At 54.9% G+C, this 18,551-nt stretch overlaps 6 protein-coding genes across 6 annotated transcripts; 4 read left to right on the plus strand and 2 right to left on the minus strand.

The window, feature by feature from the left end:
- Positions 1-1,718: 1,718 nt before the first annotated feature.
- On the plus strand, positions 1,719-4,848 carry BDY24DRAFT_387057 (Kelch repeat-containing protein). Its single transcript, XM_076640187.1, has 12 exons — positions 1,719-2,045; positions 2,173-2,207; positions 2,288-2,309; positions 2,375-2,806; positions 2,904-3,056; positions 3,143-3,270; positions 3,339-3,363; positions 3,463-3,828; positions 3,911-4,066; positions 4,135-4,262; positions 4,337-4,367; positions 4,467-4,848. Exons 1-12 carry the CDS (start codon positions 1,943-1,945, stop codon positions 4,508-4,510), a joined length of 1,623 nt encoding a protein of 540 aa, XP_076497143.1. The 5' UTR covers positions 1,719-1,942; the 3' UTR covers positions 4,511-4,848.
- A 227-nt stretch (positions 4,849-5,075) lies between these two features.
- On the plus strand, positions 5,076-5,975 carry BDY24DRAFT_414679 (uncharacterized protein; the record flags this gene model as incomplete). Its single annotated transcript, XM_076643354.1, has 2 exons — positions 5,076-5,130; positions 5,212-5,975. The coding sequence occupies 2 exons, from the start codon at positions 5,076-5,078 to the stop codon at positions 5,973-5,975; spliced, it is 819 nt and encodes a 272-aa protein (XP_076497144.1).
- An 89-nt stretch (positions 5,976-6,064) lies between these two features.
- On the minus strand, positions 6,065-7,813 carry NIF3 (uncharacterized protein). The gene is made up of 8 exons (XM_076640188.1): positions 7,597-7,813; positions 7,315-7,453; positions 7,020-7,155; positions 6,774-6,927; positions 6,555-6,669; positions 6,467-6,476; positions 6,356-6,401; positions 6,065-6,261 (listed from the first exon to the last, which is right to left on the minus strand). Exons 1-8 carry the CDS (start codon positions 7,724-7,726, stop codon positions 6,110-6,112), a joined length of 882 nt encoding a protein of 293 aa, XP_076497145.1. The 5' UTR covers positions 7,727-7,813; the 3' UTR covers positions 6,065-6,109.
- Positions 7,814-8,480: 667 nt separating this feature from the next.
- On the minus strand, positions 8,481-9,667 carry BDY24DRAFT_387063 (uncharacterized protein). Its single transcript, XM_076640189.1, has 5 exons — positions 9,480-9,667; positions 9,391-9,401; positions 9,172-9,211; positions 8,928-9,031; positions 8,481-8,703 (listed from the first exon to the last, which is right to left on the minus strand). Exons 1-5 carry the CDS (start codon positions 9,571-9,573, stop codon positions 8,554-8,556), a joined length of 399 nt encoding a protein of 132 aa, XP_076497146.1. The 5' UTR covers positions 9,574-9,667; the 3' UTR covers positions 8,481-8,553.
- NCR1 (sphingolipid transporter) lies at positions 9,668-14,871 on the plus strand. Its single transcript, XM_076642822.1, has 10 exons — positions 9,668-9,821; positions 10,013-10,137; positions 10,218-10,959; positions 11,002-11,185; positions 11,269-12,911; positions 12,977-13,202; positions 13,275-13,966; positions 14,045-14,395; positions 14,473-14,547; positions 14,626-14,871. The coding sequence occupies exons 1-10, from the start codon at positions 9,708-9,710 to the stop codon at positions 14,830-14,832; spliced, it is 4,359 nt and encodes a 1,452-aa protein (XP_076497147.1). The 5' UTR covers positions 9,668-9,707; the 3' UTR covers positions 14,833-14,871.
- Positions 14,872-15,873: 1,002 nt separating this feature from the next.
- On the plus strand, positions 15,874-17,732 carry BDY24DRAFT_387068 (uncharacterized protein). The gene is made up of 9 exons (XM_076640190.1): positions 15,874-15,909; positions 16,141-16,243; positions 16,421-16,477; positions 16,605-16,655; positions 16,738-16,818; positions 16,906-16,956; positions 17,039-17,125; positions 17,213-17,276; positions 17,356-17,732. Exons 2-9 carry the CDS (start codon positions 16,145-16,147, stop codon positions 17,361-17,363), a joined length of 498 nt encoding a protein of 165 aa, XP_076497148.1. The 5' UTR covers positions 15,874-15,909; positions 16,141-16,144; the 3' UTR covers positions 17,364-17,732.
- Positions 17,733-18,551: the final 819 nt, after the last annotated feature.

Here is an 18,551-nt window from a genome sequence, read left to right on the forward strand (position 1 = left end):
AGAAGAGAAGAGCAAGGCTCCGGTGAGCTTTCGGTTGTTGCTCGCGAGCGGCGAGAGAGCAAGTGGCGAAGCGACTCACTTCTTCTCCAAGTCTCAACCGAGTCGTATACAGGAGGAGGAGTCTCTCGTTCTCTCAACACTTCAGAGAACTCGTATGCGATCTCCTGCTCCCTCCGTTTGAAAGGTTCTCCTCTCAGATTTTCCTCCAGTCGTGCGATCTGAATTTCCCGGGAGGAGAGAGAAGACGAGGAAGATGTTGAAGTCTCCGACGAGCGTCGACGAGAGAAGATTCGGGCGAGGAGGGAGGGCGAGGAAGTCATGATGGACTAGGTTCGAAAGGGGGAAGAGAAAAGGAGCAGCCTGAGAGGTGACGAGCTGAAAGAAGGGAAGACGGGAGGGAGGAAGGAGGTGTGAGCTCGCACGTTCAACGTTCAACTCCGACGAGGGCGTCCCTCGCCTCGACGCGACGAACACTGGCTCGACGAGACGGATATTTCGAGGCGAGGCTTACGCGTAGGGTCCGGTAGTAGTCTATGGCTGATGGGTGTTGGGTGTTGGACAGATAGTGATGGTTAGAAGGGAGGAAGAAAGTGAGGTCGGAACGAAACGTGTTTCGGTTCAATCTCTGTGGCGTTCAGCTGTCGGCCTCAGGTCCAAATCTTTCTTTGAGACCGCCGCTACGTGGAGGAGATTGTGATCCAGAGCAGGAACGAAATCTTGAGAGGGAAGCGAGCATTGGCGGAGGAGGAGCAGAAGAAGTGATGGTTGAGGGAAGAGCGTGAAATGAAAGAGGGAGGGATGTGAAGCGATGAAGGAAGGAAAGTAGAAAGTGATCAGCCAAGGAGAGGAAACATACTAACAGCAGGAGGAAACAGGGGAACACGAACCATCAATTGAAACAGCTGCGATAAGGCACCGAGGGAAGTCGAGGCGGCGCGTCGCCCGTGGTGCTGATGCGAAAGGAGGAAGAAAGCTGAGCTGCAGCAGAGGGAAGAAGAAATCTATCGATAGAGAAGGAAGGAAGAAATGAGTTCCTTCGAGATACTGATCCGTAGTCGAGATACGAGGCGACGCTTCGGCAGGAGTTGGCTCGAGAATCAGGAGAAGTTCTTCCAACGTTCCTTCTGCCAAACGGTAATCGCCCTCGACGACAAGACGAAGACGCACCAGATGTTCGGGGGCGTGGTGAGTGACGGTATGGACCTAGGGGAAGGGGAGAAGTCGACAGGTGGAAGAAGATGGACGCGACTTGAAGAGCTGGAAGAACGACGCGTCAAAGATGAGAAGACCGGTCAGCGAAGCCAAGCGAAGCCTCTCCTGTAGCTCTGAAACTCCGACCTCCGCTCCAAGGCCTGGATCGAGCTCCAAGCATCTTCGAGTGAGAAAACAGCTCGGTCCTCGCGCCTTCGACCCCCAATCCTCCCTCAACGATCGCGTCGACCTCCCTTGACCTCTTGAGTCCCCAGAGACCTCTGCCTCTCCTCAGGCTGCGTCGCGAAGAAGCCGGAGCTCCGAGCAAAGCAAGAAGAAAGAAAGATAGATCCAGGAGTTGGAAGTGACTCTCGTTCCCCTCTCACCCCCCCCCCCCCCCCCCCTCCCTGGGCTGCTCCGTCAAGCAACCACTTCAACCCCTCTTGTATTCTTTGACTCCCAAACCACCATGGACTCTAGAAGACGGGAAATCGACCCGAGGTCTCCCTCAACAAACCAAGAGAGCTCCCGTTCTTCGCTTCGCTCTCAAAGGAGTGCGAGCTCGTCTCAACGATCGCGATTCCCTCCTCCTCCTCCCCTCCCTTCTCTCCGCCAACTCCCACAACCTCCTCCAACGAATCCCCTCCCACCTCTCCCTAGACTACCGAGTTTCAACCTTCACCCTCACCCGCAAGAGGATAGACGTACAGCGAGTGAGTACCAGCAGAGACCTCGGTTTCGTGCGAGACGAATGACCAGCTCAGGGGAACCGGAGAGGGAGGGAGCGAGACCTCAGCAGGACGACGACGACGATAGGAGGAGCGTGAGGAGTATGGCGGTTGGGAGTAGCAAAAGTGAGTCTTGATTCGAGCTTGTGGTAGTTGGAGGGAAACAAGGTTGATCTGCAGAGGGAAGTTGAAGAAGGGAAGGAAGAGGAGGCAGACGCTGACCTGGCTCCCTTCTCTCCTCCCTGTCCACCAGCTCCCTCAACATCCCTACATCCAAGAGCAGCATCGGTGTGTACCTCTTACTCCATTCTGTATGTTGGTTCAAGTTGAGATCTCGAAGTTGACGTGTAAACCCCTCGTTTCTTCAGGGAACAACTCGCACGCTTCCAAGTTCGTTCCTCTTCCCTCTTCCTTCCTCTTCTGGACTCGTCTGACTCATCATCTACATCTTACAGCTCCCCCAGATCTCGCCTCAGCTTTCTCTCGACCTAGCCCTTCAACTCGTTCAGCGTCAGAATCCACCTTCAGCACCTCCTCAGGCCTCCAAGAGAGCTCAACCACGATGCCCGCTCTCCCCAACCCTCCTCCCCTCGCACCGTCTTCATCTCAACCTCAACACTCCTCTTCCCCTTCCATCTCAACCGCCAACTCCAGCTCCAACTCCATTTCACGCTATCCGACTTCGTCCTCCTCGTCCAACCTCCGCTCAGGTGGTCCAGCTCCTCCTACATCTTCCATTCGGTCCTCTCGCTCTTCCCGTGTCGAAGGAGGAGCTCAGCCCTCGCCGAAACCGATCAGGAAACCTGTGATGCCTAAGCAGATCAAAGAGCCGATAGTCCCTTGGAACCATGCTGGAAGTACGGACGTGCCAGTGGCGAAGACGAGCTGTGAGTCGTCTCTGCGAGCTCGACAAGGGAAACGAACGAGCTCACACGACCGCCGGGCTGACTTTCGTCCTCCCTCCCTCTTCCTCCCTCGATCTAGCTCTCTACTGCTCGTTGACGCCTATGTACGGATTCCCTCCGCCGGTTCTGAAGGCTCATACTTCGACGCTGGTGGGAGACAAGATCTACGTGATCGGTGGAGCGTCGAGCTCGAAGGGAGGTTGTTTTGGAGGAGTCGCGACGTTCAACATTCGTTCGTTCTTCTCTCTCTCGTTTCTCGATTCGACAAGGGCTGATCGCTAGTCTTACTTTCATCGTGGTCGTTCAAACGATGGACAGACACGATGCGATGGGATCAGCTCAAGGACGTCAAAGGCGAGTCTCCTCCACCGATACGAGCTCACACTTCGACAGCGATAGGTCACACGATTTGGGTTTTCGGAGGAGGAGATGAGATGACTTACTCAGTGAGCTCCTATCTCAGTACTCTTCTACCCTTTTGCGGAGCTGACGAGGGCTTTCCTTCTGCTCAAAGGCCGACATGTTCGCTTTCAACACTCGTTCGTCTCTCTCGACTTTTCCCTTGTTCTCTCGATCTTTCTGACTCTATCGCTGACCTCACATAATCCTCCTATCTTCTCTCTATCTCTCTTCTTCAGTGACTCACACCTGGTCCCTCCCCAAACTCGACCCTTCCTCACCTCAACCCGTCCCTCGACGCGCCCACTCTGCTTCCTTCCTCGCTCCCTCTTCCCTCGTCATCTTCGGAGGAGGAGACGGCCACACTGCTCTCAACGACACCTGGATTTTCGATACATCTACTCTCACGTGGAGGGAGATCATCTCGCCTCCCGCGAGAGACGAGAACGGCGAAGTCGGAAGGGAGGGAGGAGACGCGGTGAAACGAGGTCCAGTGCCCGATCGTCGAGGATATCACAGTGGTCACGTAGTTGATGGGAAGCTGGTCATCTTTGGTGGAGGGAACGGTCAGAAGACGTTCGATACAGTAGAAGTGCTGGATCTGAGTGAGTCTCGCGTTCTCTATTCATTTCTGGGCGCATCGACTCGAGCTGATCCACCTTCCTGTTTTCCCTCTTCGCATCGCAGAAACGAAAGTCTGGCACAACATCTCACCACCTCCAGACCCTTCTCGATCTCGGAAACGAGCGTATCATGCTGCCATGGTCATCGGGAACCTTCTCTTCGTCGTTGGAGGACACGATTCGAAACAGTACCAATCCGACATCCTTTGCTTCGACCTTCGTGAGTTCTCTCGCCTTTAACCTGGTCTCTCTCCCCATTCTGACGACCCTCTGTTCGTTTCAATCCAGGTCGGAAGAAATGGACGACCAAACATCTCGCTGGAAACCTCTACCCTGGTCGAGGCTACCACTCGTCGACCTTCGCTGATGGGAGGATCTTCATCTTGGGAGGAAGCGACGAGACGACGTTCTTCTCTGTGAGCTCCGACGTTCTTCCTGATCTCCTTCCATCGACTGACTCCTCCCCTCATTTTTGTTTTCCTTCTTCTAGGACATGTGGACCATCGATCTCGGCGCGTCAGGTCAGTTCAGCTCTCGACGCGTCGTATCTTCTCCCTCCCCCCCCCCCCCCCCCCTTCGTTCTCGAACTGACACCTCCTTCTCCTCACCAAACTTGGCAGCTGGACTGGCCTTCCTCCCACCCATCATGATACACCTCGACTAGTGGTTCTACTACACATCCTCTCGCGTCCCGTCTTCTCTCCCCTCTCTTCTGCTTTTGCTTTTGCTTCCCTGCTCGTCTTTCGTTTTCGCTCGTACCACTCTCGGAACCGCTTCTTTCTTACCCACGCTCGTTTCTATACCCTCTCCTTGCCCCTTCTTGCTTACCTCCTTCTCTTCGATGACCCAGCTTCGCTATAGATCGCAAATCCTGAGAGAACAACGTCGAGTCCCCGTCCGTTCCTCCCTCCTCGTCCCTTTCTCGAGTCCGCCCCGATTCATCAGAAAGAGGATCCGAGTCGAGCCCCCATAGGCTTTTGTCTTTCTTCCTCCAAAGAATCAAAATCGGAACTCTCGACGCAGCAAACCTTCCGTCGTTCGGTCCCGCTTTTTTTCCCTCGACCTGAGGTCCCGAAAAGGAGGCGTCGAAGGTGAAGCGGTGAAGTTCCGCATCGCAACTCTTGTTCTTCCAACGGTCACCCTCTTCGAAACAGCTATTTCACTCCTCGAAAACAACCCAACTTCTACAGAAGGATATTACTACTTCTCGTATAGAGCAACAAGCGACGATGAGCCCGTACGTCCTGAGTCCATCCGTCGGCTCTCGAGAGGAACGATCGATTCGTTCATCTTCAACCTGACCTTGCCTCTTCCCTCTTCCTTCCCTTTCTTCCTCGAATGATAGACTACCCCAAATCTCTCCAGCTGGCTCCCCCGATGCTCCCTCCACCCTCACACCTACTCCCTCCTCCTCTCCTCAAACTCGCAAACCACCAGCAGTAGACGCGGGGGGACGAACTGTCTCTCCCCCTGCTGGCTCCTCCTCTCCCGTCCCAACCTCCTCCTCCTCCTCAGCAGGACTCGTGAAAACCAACTCGAAATCGAACCCAACCTTGCTGATCGCCATCGTCGTCGTCGTCTCCCTCCTCGTCGTAGCTGTCATCGCCTTCACCTTCTGGAGGAGATGTAAGAAATCCAAAACCAACAACCCCAACTCGCTTCAACGCAACCATCCCTCCTCCTCCTCCTCCTCCTCCCAGCAAACCAACTCTCGGTACTCGTCCCTCTCCTCCACTCGCGGTCTCCTCGGATCCATCAAGGAAGAAGAAGGAAGCAAGGAGTACCTCTCCGACGTCGCCGACATGCAGCAGAACAGATCAACTGGCCGGACGGGTTCGTTCGAGGAAGAAGTCCGATGGGCGACACCCAACAAGCTCGAGGATCATCAAGGCTACGGGAATGAGATCAGGAGGTGGGACGAAGGAGAAGAGGTGGTGCTCGGGACCGTGGAGTACAACTACGGGCAGAACCCTGCGAGAGGGAAGGGACGAGGGAGAGGTGATGAAGGGCTTGGGAGAAGAGAGGAGTTGCCTCCTTCGTTCGAAGATGCGAGACGAGCGGGTGCTGGAAGAGGGGGAGTTTACGAGGTGTTGGAGGATAGGAAGATGTTGATTCCAGAGAGGGGATGAAAGGGTGTATCGTGCTTAGCTTAGCTTTTCGAGTGTTCTTTTGATCAGGGTTGACGTTTTTTTCGTTGTTCTTGGCCTCTCGTTCGTATCGATGGACTTCTCGATTGTCATTCCTGATTTTATTTCGAAGTGAGCTAAGCGAAAACCCAAGGTTCCCGATCCTCCTTCGAGACGATGACCTCCCAAGGTCCGGACGCGGACGCGTCTTCGGAAGCGGCGAGTTCAAGTTCGAGTTGAGCTTTGAGGGTGTGGGAGAGGAAGCCTCGTTCGGTGTTGGTGTGGCCGCCTGAGAAAGAGGAGAGAAAATGAATGGAGTGGTGGAGGGTTAAGGGAGGAAGAGGGAAGGAGAGAGAGAGGGAGAGAGACGAGACGAGACGAACAGAGGATGACGGTCGTTCCCTTTGCGATGGTAGCGAGGATTTCGTGCTTCAGAAATAAGTAGGGGATCAGTTAGGTAATCGAGAGAATAGAGTCGAGGACGAAGAACTTACGTGAGACATCCTGCGAGGAAGAAGAAACGAAGTCAGGTTCGACGCGTCGACTCGATGTGAACGAAAGATCGAGAAAGACGAGACTCACTCTCCAGTAAGATAAAGATCAGCCTTAACCTTGCCAAGAACGGATCCTCCAGATCCAGGGCAGACGGCTATCGACCGAATCTTCTTGGGTTCTCCGAGTCCTCGAGCGAGTTGGACTGGAGGGAGAGGAAGGGCAGAGGAAGAGCGAGATGAGCTGCTGCTTGGACCCTTTTTGCGAGCAGAGGACGAAGACGATGATGCAGGGTAGAACGAGACTCACCCATCTCCATTCCCAAATGCTTCTTGACCCTCTTCACAACCTCCTCAAGCTCCAAACCCTCTCCCTCGAGCTCGACGACTCGTCCTGATCCAGCTCCTTCGAACCCAGCGGGAGGGTTTTCCTCGGGCTGACAGGCTCGGATCGAAGTGAAGGGCTGATTATCACAAGATTACGTCAACGTCGTATCTACGAAATGTCAAGCCATCAAGCTGTCGAAAGGAGAGGAAGAGATGCGACGAAACGAACCTTGAACGGGGAGGCCAGCCAGTCGGTCATTCCTCCCGGTGTCGAGTCGAGCGAGGTGTGAGGAGCGAATACGGAGATTCCTTGAGCTGATAGACGGAGGAGAGAGGTCTGAAGGGGGTTGGAAAGGGTGAGAGACCTGGGGCGAGTTGGAAAGGTAAAAAAGGTCAGGGATGATGCTCAGAAATCAAAGGTGAGCTCGAGCTTTCCTTCCCTCCCCTTCGACCTCAGTCTTTTCCGGCTCTTCCCCAGCTTCCTTCTCAAAGCAAAGAAGCGGAGGTGAAAGAAGTGAGCTTACTTGAGCCCTGAGAAGATTGGAGGATGATACGAAACGATAGCTCCGAGCCCTGAGATGGCTTCAGCTTCCTTGCACACGGCTGAGGAGAGATCGATGGTGAGGAGGACCTTGTTGGCTCCGGCTCGAGGAAAGGGAGCCTCTGCAAATTCCAACGAGACAAGTGGAAGACCTAGATCAGTCCTCTTGAACTCCCTAGCGAGCAAAAGAAGAGGCAAAGTATGCTGTGGACGAAGAGAAGGAAGGAGGAGGAGGGAAAGAAAGAAGGGAGAGAGTGAAGCTCACCAACGAGGAGTCCTACGTTGTCCCAAGATCCAGCGAGCGACAGAGGAGCGATCTTGGTGTTGAAGATCTTGGTGATGAGAGTAGCTGGTGAGATGGAGGGAGGTGCCATGGTGGAGGAAGAAGAGGACATGGCCGTGAGAGGGGAAGGAAGACGAAATGGTGAGCTTTCGAACTTCTTTTCGAACAGCTCGCCCTCCCTTCATCAGCATCGATTATAGACTAATTTCTGCTGACCGGCTTCGAAATGACTTTGGCTCATCGTTTTCCTATCTCCAAGTCTACACGCATCTATAGGGCCCCTGCAACATCATCTCGACCTTCCAGCTGGCTCTCTCCCTTTCGCCCCGTCTTCCTGCTACCCATAGATGCTTTGCCAGCCTCGCCCGAACCATAACTACCATCTTTTCTTACTCGGTACACCTGCACCCCTCTAGTCGAACTCGCTCGGACTACGACGGACAGCGAGAGGGCTCGGAGCGAGTCGGCGAGGCTGAAGCAGGACGACTCTTCTCGCTGCCGGTGGATTGAGGGGGAAGAAAAGAAGCAGGGTTTCAACGTTGACGAGAGATAAGATATTTTACAGGTACGTGGCTTACAAGTTAAGTCGAGTATATAGGGAGGAGAGACACGGAGAGGGAAGAGAAGACCGACGCGTCGAAAGGATCGAGACGAAACGGAAGATCCGACAGGAGATCGTTGGGCAAATAGGCTCAAACAGACGACGACGACTCCCAGTAGGCTCGAATACATACTTTAGGCGTCTCTGGATCTCACCTTGAACAACGGTTCGCTCGCATATCCGTCCTCTCGTCTTCGACTCTCTCGCGTCGGATGAGTCCTCTCTCCTGCCTCCCTCCCTCCCAACCCAAGTCGGTCGAATCGAAGAGAGAAGAAAAGAGACCATAAACATCAAAAGCCGAACCCGAACGCAACCCAAACTGGTAAGCAACCGTCCCTTCAATCCTTCCAAGTCGAGATCTTGATGGGCGGTTCGTCGAAAATCTTGTACTCCTGGAGGGTGGGATTGGTCCAGAGATCCTCGGGTTTCCGGTCGATCTTTGCGAAAGGAACTCCTTTCATGCCGTCCCATTGAGAGAACTCTTGTTTCTGTTGGTTGCGAGGGTGAGGGAGCGGAGGGAAGAGAGGAGAGAGAGGGAGGAAGAGGGAGGGAGCACGAGGTCAGTTGTCCGTTTTTGTTGATTAGATATCCGTTCACGAGAGAGATTGCTGGGCGCGTAGGATTGATGATAGAGAAGGTTGCGGAAGGGAGGGAAACAGAGGACGACGAAGGGAGGGAGAGGGAGAGGTGAGAGGCGAAACGAGGAACGAACCTTCTCCCACTGGTCCATGAGAACGAAGATGGTAGGCATGATGACGTTGAACGCAATGACGAATCTGACGGTCTTGCTGGTGAGTTTGAATCCCTTGTATTGATCTGGGTGAAGGAGAGCAAAGAAAGAAAGAAGAGGAGAGAGCGAGGGAGGGAGGGAGGGTCAGTGTGAGCTTCGTCTTGCCTCCTTCGTTCCGAATATGACCCTGTTCAGCGATGATGAGCTAGATAGAGGGAAGACTGACCGTTCTTCATGTTGACCCATGCCTCCCATGCTGGGTCGGGCTGTAGGAGAAAGGATGGGAGAGGAAAGAGGAGAGAGGGAGGAAGGTCAGGTCGATGTCGGTTGAATGCGAGCTCTCGATTCTGGGATGCCCAGACATCTCAAGATGCGAGAGATGAAGGATCTCTCTCTCTCCTTCTCTATACACCATCCTGACGAGAGATAAGGAGATTGCACGAACGATGCTGGGTTCTGTGGGGGAGGGAGGAGGAAGGCGGAGGTCAGCGAGATGGATGGAGGCCCTTCCTTCTTTCCCTTTGACCGACTCACTATAGGAAGTCTTTGGAGTTTTAAACTCGCTCTTGAACTTGAAGGGATTGGTAGAGCCATGGCCTCCTGCTCTGAGGATTGGAGTGACCCTCATTGATGTAAGATCGGGTCGAGAAGGTCGTGAGAGTTGGAGGGCTCTTGTGGGGGAGGAGAGTCTGAGACGATTCGCTCTTCTCTCCTCCAAACGACGACTCCCTCCCTTCCCTTCAACTTCTTCTTTCCCTGGCTATGAATTCGACTACTCGCCATGGTCCTGGGATATGCGCCATGAGAGGGGGTTGCGGGAAGAAATCCATCTTCACACCACAGTTGCCTTGCCCTGACGACGGAGACGCAGAGGAGGTCAGTTCAGACCCATCTTCTTCTTTGCGTTTGTTTCCCTTTCTTTCGAGCTGCTCCGTCGATGAGGAGTCAGTCGTGTATATACAGGGCCTTATCAGGTCGAGAGAAGGGATCCAAAGGAGCCTGAAGCATCGAAAGGAGAGCTGACCATCTTCCTCCTCCCTCCACCTCCTTCTCGTTTCGCTCTTCAGACCACCGCCGAGCTCGCTACTCTCCTCTCCAACGTCTGTGGACCTTCTTTCAACGTTCCAGACACTGTATGCTGCACTCAATCTCAAGTGGAAGCTCTCAGGGACAATCTCCTTCAAGCTGAACCGTTCGTCCTTCCTCCTCGCCCTCCGACTCCCTCTCTCCTTCGATCTCGAGCTCACTTCCTCTCCCGTCCCATATCTACAGCATCATCGCCTCCTGCCCAGCATGCCGAAACAACTTTCGCTCCTTCTACTGCCACTTCACCTGCTCTCCCGACCAATCTACCTTCCTCAGAGTCGTCGAAACCCAACCCATCGGTTCAGCCAACACCATCGCCGTCAAGGAGCTCGACGTTTTCGTCTCGGACACCTTCCGGGATGGCTTCTACGACAGTTGCAAGGACGTCCAGTTCGGAGCCACCAACTCGTTCGCTATGGATCTCATCGGAGGAGGAGCAAAGACCTCGTTGGGCTTTTTGAAGTACATGGGGACGGAGCGTCCAGGACTTGGGAGTCCTTTCCAGATCAACTTCCCGGATCCTTCGTCGTCGATACCACCAGGAAACGAGGAAGAGATCACACCAGTCAACCCGAACCCTCTCTCCTGCTCGGACTCGTCCATGATCTCCGCTCGCTGCACCTGCGTCGACTGTCCTTCGATCTGCCCAACCCTCCCTTACCTCCCTCCTCCTCGCCCTCCTCACCATCCAAGATGCCACATCGGCTCCATGTCCTGTACCTCTTTCGTCCTCATCCTCATCTACGGAATCTCAGTCCTCGCTCTCCTCCTCGCCTACTCCTTCAACCTCACGCTTCGAGCTCGTCAACGGAGATACGAGCGACTCGCTCTCCTCGCTGGAGAAGACGGAGGACATCTGGAGGAGGATATCGACGGAGAGGGAGCTCCTCTGTCGCCGACGACGTCGCAGCCGAGGATGGGAGGAATCGTAGACGGCCTCAAGAGAGGGACGGATAGGTCGGCGGACGAGGATGGACCAGGAGATCGAGACTCGTACCCGAACAGCGGGAGGAGTGGGTCCAGTCACTTCGGGATGGGACGAGGAGCGAGCCTGCTGGATCCTATCGACGCTCTTCAGCCGAGGCAGAGCAAGGTTAACGTCGTTCTTCGAAGCTTCTTCTACCATCTCGGGTTGTTCTGCGCGACGAGACCCTGTAAGTTGAAACGGAGTCGAACGATCTTCGACGCGTCTCTTCCTCGCGCTGACGTCCGTTAATTCACCTCCTCTTCCTCTCAGTCCCAACCTTCATCATCGCATCCATGGTCATCTCTCTCCTCAACCTCGGATGGAAATCCTTCGCTATCGAAACGGATCCCGTTCGTCTCTGGGTCGCTCCTGGATCCGAGGCCGTCCTTCAAAAGAACCACTTCGACGAGAACTTCGGTCCCTTCTTCCGACCTCAACAGATCTTCATCACCGCCTCTTCCTCGTCCTCATCCTCCCTTGTCAAACCAGTCGATCCCTCATCCTCATCTCCTCCATCCCTCGACGCAAACGAAGAAGAGGAGAACCACGACGACCTCCTCTCCCTCCCCAACCCCACCGAACCCGTCCTCTCGTTCGCTCGCCTCGAATGGTGGCTCGAACACGAAGAAGCGATCACCTCCCTTAAATCTTACCCGAACGGCTATACCTTCCAGGACGTCTGCTTCTCTCCAGCTGGCCCAGGAACTCCTTGCGTCGTTCAATCGGTTTCGGCTTGGTTTCAAGGCTACCTCGACGAGGATACGTGGGAGGAAACGGTCGACGGATGTGCGAAGGCTCCAGCCGAGTGCCTTCCCGACTTTGGACAGCCGATCGAACCCAAGTTCGTCCTCGGAGGAGTCGAGGAAGGGAAGGGATGGACGGACGCGAAGAGCATGATCGTGACCTTCGTCGTCAACGGATCGTTGGATCCCAAGGCTCTCGAACGAGCGGAGGAGTGGGAGAAGACGCTGAGGGAGTACCTCGAGGCTTTGGCCAAGTCGGCGAAAGAGGAAGGAGGAGCTTGGATCGCGTTCTCGACGGGAGTCAGTCTCGAGGAGGAACTCAACAAGAGCACGAACACAGACTACAAGACCGTCGTTCTCAGCTACGTCGTCATGTTCCTCTATATCTCCCTCACCCTCGGAGGATCAGGAGGATCGAGCTCGGCTCTCTTCTTCGGAGAGGATGGCCTGTTCCCTTCGCTTTGGGACAAGATCCTTCACATCCCCGTCCTTCTTCGACTCGTCCCTCCTCCTCCCGCCGATCCCAGCCGTCCCTCGTCGGCCGTCCCTCCTCCAACCCTTCGATTCCGAACGCGTCTCGCTAGACTCTTCTCCCTCCTCCCTACCCTCCTCTCGGTCAACTCCAAATTCACGCTCGGACTCTTCGGAATCGCCCTCGTCCTCATCGCCATCTCAACCTCCGTCGGACTCTTCTCCTTCCTCGGAGTCAAAGTCACCCTCATCATCGCCGAGGTCATCCCCTTCCTTGTCCTTGCCGTAGGAGTCGACAACATCTTCATCCTCGTTCACGAACTCAACCGACAGAACGCCATCCACGGTCCGGCCGCGTCGAGAGCTTCGGTCGCTCAAGCAGGGCAGATCTCCCACCCAGGAGAGGATTCGTTCGCCGACGATTTGGGAATCGACGATGACGAGGACGAGGTGGACGACGAGGCCAGTCCTTCGTACCTTTCGCCGGAGGAACGAGTCGCTAGGGCTTTGGCGAGGATGGGACCTTCGATTCTCCTCAGCTCGTTGACGGAGACGGTCGCCTTCGCACTCGGAGCTCTGGTACCCATGCCTGCGGTCCGGAACTTCGCTCTTTACGCTGCTGGGAGTGTAGCTCTCGACGCCATCCTTCAAGTTACGGTGTTCGTCAGTGCGATGACTTTGGATCTCAAGAGAGTCGAGGTGAGTTCAATCTCCGTCGTCTTCCTCCTCGGTTCAGAGCTGACATTCCTCCTTTCTGCTGACAGGCTACTCGAATGGACTGCTTCCCATGCATCAGACTCCAACCTCCCATCGGTCTCTACGACGCTCCAGCACCAGTCCACTCCGGAGAAGGCATGATCTCTCGATTCATTCGTCGAACCTACGCTCCCTTCCTGCTCAAGAAGGAGGTCAAGAGCGCCGTCGTCGTCGCCTTCGCTGGACTCTTCCTCGCTGCCGCTATGGGAGTGCAAAGGATCGATCTCGGTCTCGGTGAGTCTTCTCGTTTGCTGTCCGAAGTTCGATCTCGTTCTGATGGGTCTCGTCTCCTTCTTCCTCTCTCAGATCAACGTCTCGCCCTTCCCTCGGACTCCTACCTCGTCCCCTACTTCGATGCTCTCGACAAGTACCTCGACGTCGGTCCGCCAGTCTACTTCATCGCAGATCACGTCGACGTCTCGTCTCGGACAGGCCAGCAAGCTCTCTGTGGGAGGTTCACGACGTGTCAAGACCTCTCCATCGCCAACACCCTCGAGGCCGAACGGAAGCGACCCGACGTCTCCTTCATCGCTAACCCTCCCGCCGTATGGATCGACGACTTCCTCAACTGGCTCAATCCCGTCCTCGAGACCTGTTGTCGAGTGAGGGTCGACGACCCAGACGTCTTCTGCACTCCGAGGGATTCCGAGAGGAGGTGCAAGCCTTGCTTCCTCGACCACGAGCCGCCGTTCGACATCACCATGGGAGGACTACCAGAAGGAGAGGAGTTCATGAAGTACCTTCGGCAGTGGCTCGTCAGTCCGACGAACGAGGAATGCCCGCTGGGAGGAAAGGCGTCGTACGGGAACGCCATCTCGCTGTCGGCAGACAACTCGTCGGTCGTCGCTTCTCACTTCAGGACGTACCACACTCCTCTCAAGACGCAGGAGGACTTCATCAACGCTCTTGCAGCTGCGAGGAGGGTCGCCGACGATCTTTCGAGGAGGACGGGAGCGACCGTCTATCCTTACTCTCTCTTCTACGTCTTCTTCGATCAGGTGAGTCGCTCTTCTTTCTTACCATCATTCTCAGCTCCTTACTGACGACTCTTTCCGCTTCTCCTCTCTCGATCTCAGTACGCCCACGTCGTCTCCATCACCGTCGAAGTCCTCTCCCTCGCCCTCATCTCCATCCTCCTCGTCACCTCCCTCCTCCTTGGATCGTGGAGAACCGGAGCCGTCGTCACCCTCACCTGTGCTCTGGCCGTCTTCGAAGTCATGGGAATGATGGGAGTCTGGGGGATCAGTCTCAACGCTATCTCCCTCGTAAACTTGGTCATCTCCCTCGGGATCGCCGTCGAGTTCTGTTCGCACGTCGCACGAGCGTTCATGGGAGCGGGAGGTGGAGGATTGCCGTTCGACCATCCTTCGGGACCCAAGGAGAGGGACGAGAGAGCTTGGTCGGCGTTGGTGGATGTGGGAGCGTCAGTGAGTCGAGCTTTCTTCTCGTTCTTTTGAATCGAGTTCGACGTGTTTCTGACTCTCTCCTCCTTCTATCTCCTCAGGTCTTCTCGGGAATTACCATGACTAAACTCATCGGAGTGTCGGTCCTTGCTTTCACGAGGTCGAAGCTTCTCGAGGTAAGCCTTCGTCTTGCTTTCGTCTCTCCGCTTCTTTCGACTTCGAGCTGACCTTCTTCGTCTCTCTTACCCATTCAGGTCTACTTCTTCCGAATGTGGCTGTCCCTGATTGTCGCGGGAGCTCTTCATGGACTCGTTCTCCTCCCAGTTCTCCTCTCGTACTTTGGAGGACAAGGATTCTCAGCGGAAGACGCGGACGAGGAGTGGATGGGAAAGGTCGCCCGAGGAGGAGCGGGAATGGATTACGCGCCCTTCCAGGACAACGATTCGGTAGATTCGATTTAGGCTTCTTTTAGGTTTGCTCAAATATGTAGCGTTTATGTCTTGAGAGAGAAGAAGAGATAAAGGCAACGCAAGGCGCGACGCGTCGACAGGTCGACCCCATTCCTCTCTTTCCCCTGTCCTCGACGGGGAAGAATCGACCGAGAGAGAGAAGGTTCAGGTCGGAGTTCTTTTTGAGTTCCACCAGTTTCCCGACAACAGGGATGGAAGGAAGGAAAGAGGGGAGGGAAGATAGGTCAGAGGGCATGCTTGTTCTCTCTCTCGTCCCCTTGTTGAGGCGCCTTCCGGTTCGACCCTGTCCCCTCCTTGCTTGGGGCTGGCTGGGATCTCGTCTACAGAGAGATGAGAGGGATGAATGGAAGGATTTCAGGCGTCTCTCTGTAGACCGCCGTCCTGAAATAAAAAGCGCTGGAGATAAGGAAAGATCGGTGCCCGACCGTTGATTGCTTTCGCTGGCTTTCGCACTCGTTCCTTCGAGTTGCTTCGAGGGCAAAAAGCCAAGTCGCCTCATGACCGACCTCCGGCTCGGAAAAGAGAGAAACCGATGCCATCGACGGCGATATGAGGATCGAAGGAGGGAGCGACAGAAAGCTTGATCCACGACGCGTCGCTCTTTTCTGAGTTCTTGATCAGCATGAAGTCTTCGGTTGTTCAGCTCTCCAAACCTTCCCTTCTCTGGGAAGATTTGGTCCCATCCGAGACAAAGAGAGGATACAGGTCTGTGGGGGAATAAGGAGAGTGCTGGTGGTTCGCATGGTCCAGCAGCTGAGAGAAAGGAAGCTAACAGCGGAATCGACCCCGAGGCTGAGATCGTCGGTGCTTTCGACGCTCTCCTGGGGTTTTCAGAGCGTCGAGAATAGTTAAATCTTCGTCGCCTTCACCTGCTGTGAAGATCCCGTCCAATTTTCAGGGCTCAATTCGACCTGGAACCAAAAAGACGCGTCGGTTTTCAGGGCGGCCCCTGCGCCTTCTGTTCTCTCCTTGTTTCGTTTCTTTTCCTTAAAGCGCGGATTCCCCTTTCCGTTCCTTCCTTCCAACAACCATCTACCTCCTCCTCAATCTATCAACTTTTATCACCTCGTGAGTTCCCTTCTCTCTATCCCTCCTCCTCACCTCATCCGATCGTCGTCGAGACGTGTCAGGTCGTGCCTCTCCCTCTCTTCCTCTTTCTGGCGGCCGTGCTCACTCCGTTCCCTTCCTTCTTTCCCTCCCTCTCTCTTCTTCTCTCACCTCCTCCTTGCCCACGCGAATCGCCCCAAACCCCCATCCACCTTTCTTGCTTCCTCGACCTCCTCCCGTCCGTCGCCTCAGAGACATGCTCTTCAACAAAGTCATCGCCCTCCTCTCCCTCGCCTCCGTTGCGCTCGCCCTTCCTCTCTCTGGCTCCACTGGGGCTGAGCTTAACCCTAGAGGAGTGAGTCCATCGGTTTTCTATTTCGTTCCCGTGTCGCGAAAGCCGAGTAGAGGTGTGGGGTGAAGGAAGCTCGAGGGAGGGCGGGAACGAGCCTGGTTCAAATGAAAGCTGCTGACCTGTCCCACCCTCTCTCTTGTCGTCCCTCTCTTCTTTTTCACCCTGCTGTTCCTTCTCTAGTTGAGGAACGGAGCGAACCCCTTGACAGATACCCCTGAGGAGATCGGAGCTCGAGGTGTGAGTGCTTCTGTCTCGAATCGAGCGTACCCGCGTCGCCATCTCCCGTCCTGACCTCTCTCCCTTGTCTCTCCCTTCTTCTCTCCCCTTGTTCCTCTTTCTCCTGCCTTGTCATTTCAACATCTAGCTCCGAAACGGGGCTAACCCTCTGGGAGAAGAGGAGGTTGAGACCAGAGGCGTGAGTACCGCTCTTCTCGAAGTCGACGCTCGCCACGATCTGATCGTTTCTTCCCTTCCTTCGTTGAAATCATGGCCTGCAGCTTCGAAACGGTGCTAACCCTCTCTCTGATGAGTCCGAGGTTGATGGACTCAGAAACGGAGCGAACCCAATCCGACGAGGAGTAAGTTCCCAACAGAGACATTGGCGACGCGTCCTTTCATTCCCTTTTGACCGACTTTCTGACTTCTTCCCCAAACTTTTCTCGCAGTTGAGGAACGGAGCCAATCCTCTGGGGGAGGAGGACATTGAGACTCGAGGTGTGAGTACCGCTCTTCTCCAAGTCGTCCCCGGCGACGATCTGATCTTTTCTCCTCCTCCTCTCTTCCTATCTTCTTCCAAAGCTCCGAAACGGCGCGAACCCTCTTTCGGATGAATCCGAGGTTGATGGACTTCGAAACGGGGCCAACCCGATCCGAGTCCGACGAGGAGTGAGTCCCGAAAAATACGTCGGCGACACGTCGTTTCTGTCCCTTTTGGCTGACTTTTCGACTGCTTTCCCATTTCTTTTCTTGCAGTTGAGAAACGGAGCCAACCCTTTGGACCTCTCCGAGACTGAGGGACTTCGAAATGGAGCCAACCGTGAGCAGAATCGCAGTCTAGATCACCAAACGCGTCCTCGTCTGCCTTTCACTGACTCTTCCTCCCTTCCTCCCTTCAGCCATCTAAACAGTCGCTCTGACGTACCCTTAGGACCTTCGATCACTCGATTCTCACCACCACCTCCCCCCTACCTCTCAACACCCGTCTACCCTCCCCTCCCGCTCGTTCCCGTTTCAGCTCGTTTTTTTCTCGTCACTCCTTTACGCGCTTTCTTTGTTTTCACGGCCCCGTTCGCTCTCTTCCTTCTTCTTCTCAGCGTGTTCATCTTCTGCGTCTCCTTCCGTCGCGTAGTTCGTAGAAACAACCAGGTCGGAAACCAATCCTTCGTCTTGTGCTTCTCTCGTTGTAGCTCGCCGTTTCGTTTGCGCTTCATCTCTCTTTCGCTTTGCAAGTGGAAATATTGGTTGTCCTTGATCTTGATCCCCTTTTAACGACCCCAAACAAGGACCCTTGACTCGATAGAGAGAGAGCGAGAGCGGGAGAGAAAGGAAGTTGACGCGTCGGGCGGCTTGCTTTGAGAATTGCCTTCTGCAAAAGCGGGACGAGAACGAGATCTTATCCTGGCCATACATATGAGAAGTAAAAACAAAAGCCAGAATGTTGCTCGACGACGACGACTCCTCACTTCGAAACCTTCACCGGCTTTCCCGACTTCAACGAACTCATCGTCACCACCGCCAACTGCTCCCACTTCTCTTCGGTCTTCCCATCGGACTGTGTTTGGAAGTCTGACGACTCGAGGACGGCGAGAAGAGGGGAGAGGCAGTGCATGTGATGGATCGAGACTCGAAGGATCGGGATGAGGAGGGGAGCCGCCTTGAGATGCTTGGGGATGGGGTAAAGAAGGTCGCAAAAGCGTGATGGGAAACCGACGGCAATCTCGAGCTCCCTGATTCCCTCCAACTCGAATCTCCTGCCTTCTCTGACGTCTCGACCGACGGAAAGGATGAAGAAGGCGTGAAGGTGGTCCCATCGATTGAGCTCGACTTTTCGGTAGAGGATCCTGATCGAGACGTCGTGAAGATGGTGTGAGATCCTCTCGTGGAAGGAAGGTGAAGATCTCCGACTGGAGTTCGTTGGGGATGGAGAGGAGAGACATGGCTGAAGGGGAGAAGGGAGGGAGGGAGGGGAGAGGGAAAGCGATCAGACTTCTTCGTTCTCTCTGGGAGGCAGAGGAGAAAACAAAACCGAGCTCACTACTGGACGAGCTTGCGTTTTACGATTTCGAGAAGACGAGAGATCGATTGGAAGAAC

Source organism: Mrakia frigida, assembly GCF_051309035.1.
Source record: "Mrakia frigida strain ATCC 22029 unplaced genomic scaffold BDY24scaffold_13, whole genome shotgun sequence".
NCBI lineage: Eukaryota > Fungi > Basidiomycota > Tremellomycetes > Cystofilobasidiales > Mrakiaceae > Mrakia > Mrakia frigida.

Excerpts from the sequence above, each read along its gene's own strand:
- BDY24DRAFT_387063 (XM_076640189.1), bottom strand. The coding sequence starts at position 9,573 with ATGAGGGTCACTCCAATCCTCAGAGCAGGAGGCCATGGCTCTACCAAT. Across the intron at positions 9,032-9,171 it reads ATGGGTCAACATGAAGAACG|ATCAATACAAGGGATTCAAA; the intron begins GTCAGTCTTCCC and ends TCCTTCACCCAG. Across the intron at positions 8,704-8,927 it reads TCATGGACCAGTGGGAGAAG|AAACAAGAGTTCTCTCAATG; the intron begins GTTCGTTCCTCG and ends CGCAACCAACAG.
- BDY24DRAFT_387068 (XM_076640190.1), top strand. The coding sequence starts at position 16,145 with ATGCTCTTCAACAAAGTCATCGCCCTCCTCTCCCTCGCCTCCGTTGCG. Across the intron at positions 16,656-16,737 it reads AGGAGGTTGAGACCAGAGGC|CTTCGAAACGGTGCTAACCC; the intron begins GTGAGTACCGCT and ends CATGGCCTGCAG. Across the intron at positions 16,819-16,905 it reads CGAACCCAATCCGACGAGGA|TTGAGGAACGGAGCCAATCC; the intron begins GTAAGTTCCCAA and ends CTTTTCTCGCAG.
- NIF3 (XM_076640188.1), bottom strand. The coding sequence starts at position 7,726 with ATGTCCTCTTCTTCCTCCACCATGGCACCTCCCTCCATCTCACCAGCT. Across the intron at positions 7,454-7,596 it reads CAACGTAGGACTCCTCGTTG|AGGCTCCCTTTCCTCGAGCC; the intron begins GTGAGCTTCACT and ends TGGAATTTGCAG. Across the intron at positions 6,670-6,773 it reads GCATTTGGGAATGGAGATGG|TCCAACTCGCTCGAGGACTC; the intron begins GTGAGTCTCGTT and ends CTCTCCCTCCAG.
- BDY24DRAFT_387057 (XM_076640187.1), top strand. The coding sequence starts at position 1,943 with ATGACCAGCTCAGGGGAACCGGAGAGGGAGGGAGCGAGACCTCAGCAG. Across the intron at positions 2,807-2,903 it reads GCCAGTGGCGAAGACGAGCT|CTCTCTACTGCTCGTTGACG; the intron begins GTGAGTCGTCTC and ends CCCTCGATCTAG. Across the intron at positions 3,057-3,142 it reads AGTCGCGACGTTCAACATTC|ACACGATGCGATGGGATCAG; the intron begins GTTCGTTCTTCT and ends AACGATGGACAG.
- NCR1 (XM_076642822.1), top strand. The coding sequence starts at position 9,708 with ATGAATTCGACTACTCGCCATGGTCCTGGGATATGCGCCATGAGAGGG. Across the intron at positions 9,822-10,012 it reads ACGACGGAGACGCAGAGGAG|ACCACCGCCGAGCTCGCTAC; the intron begins GTCAGTTCAGAC and ends TTCGCTCTTCAG. Across the intron at positions 13,967-14,044 it reads TCTACGTCTTCTTCGATCAG|TACGCCCACGTCGTCTCCAT; the intron begins GTGAGTCGCTCT and ends TCTCGATCTCAG.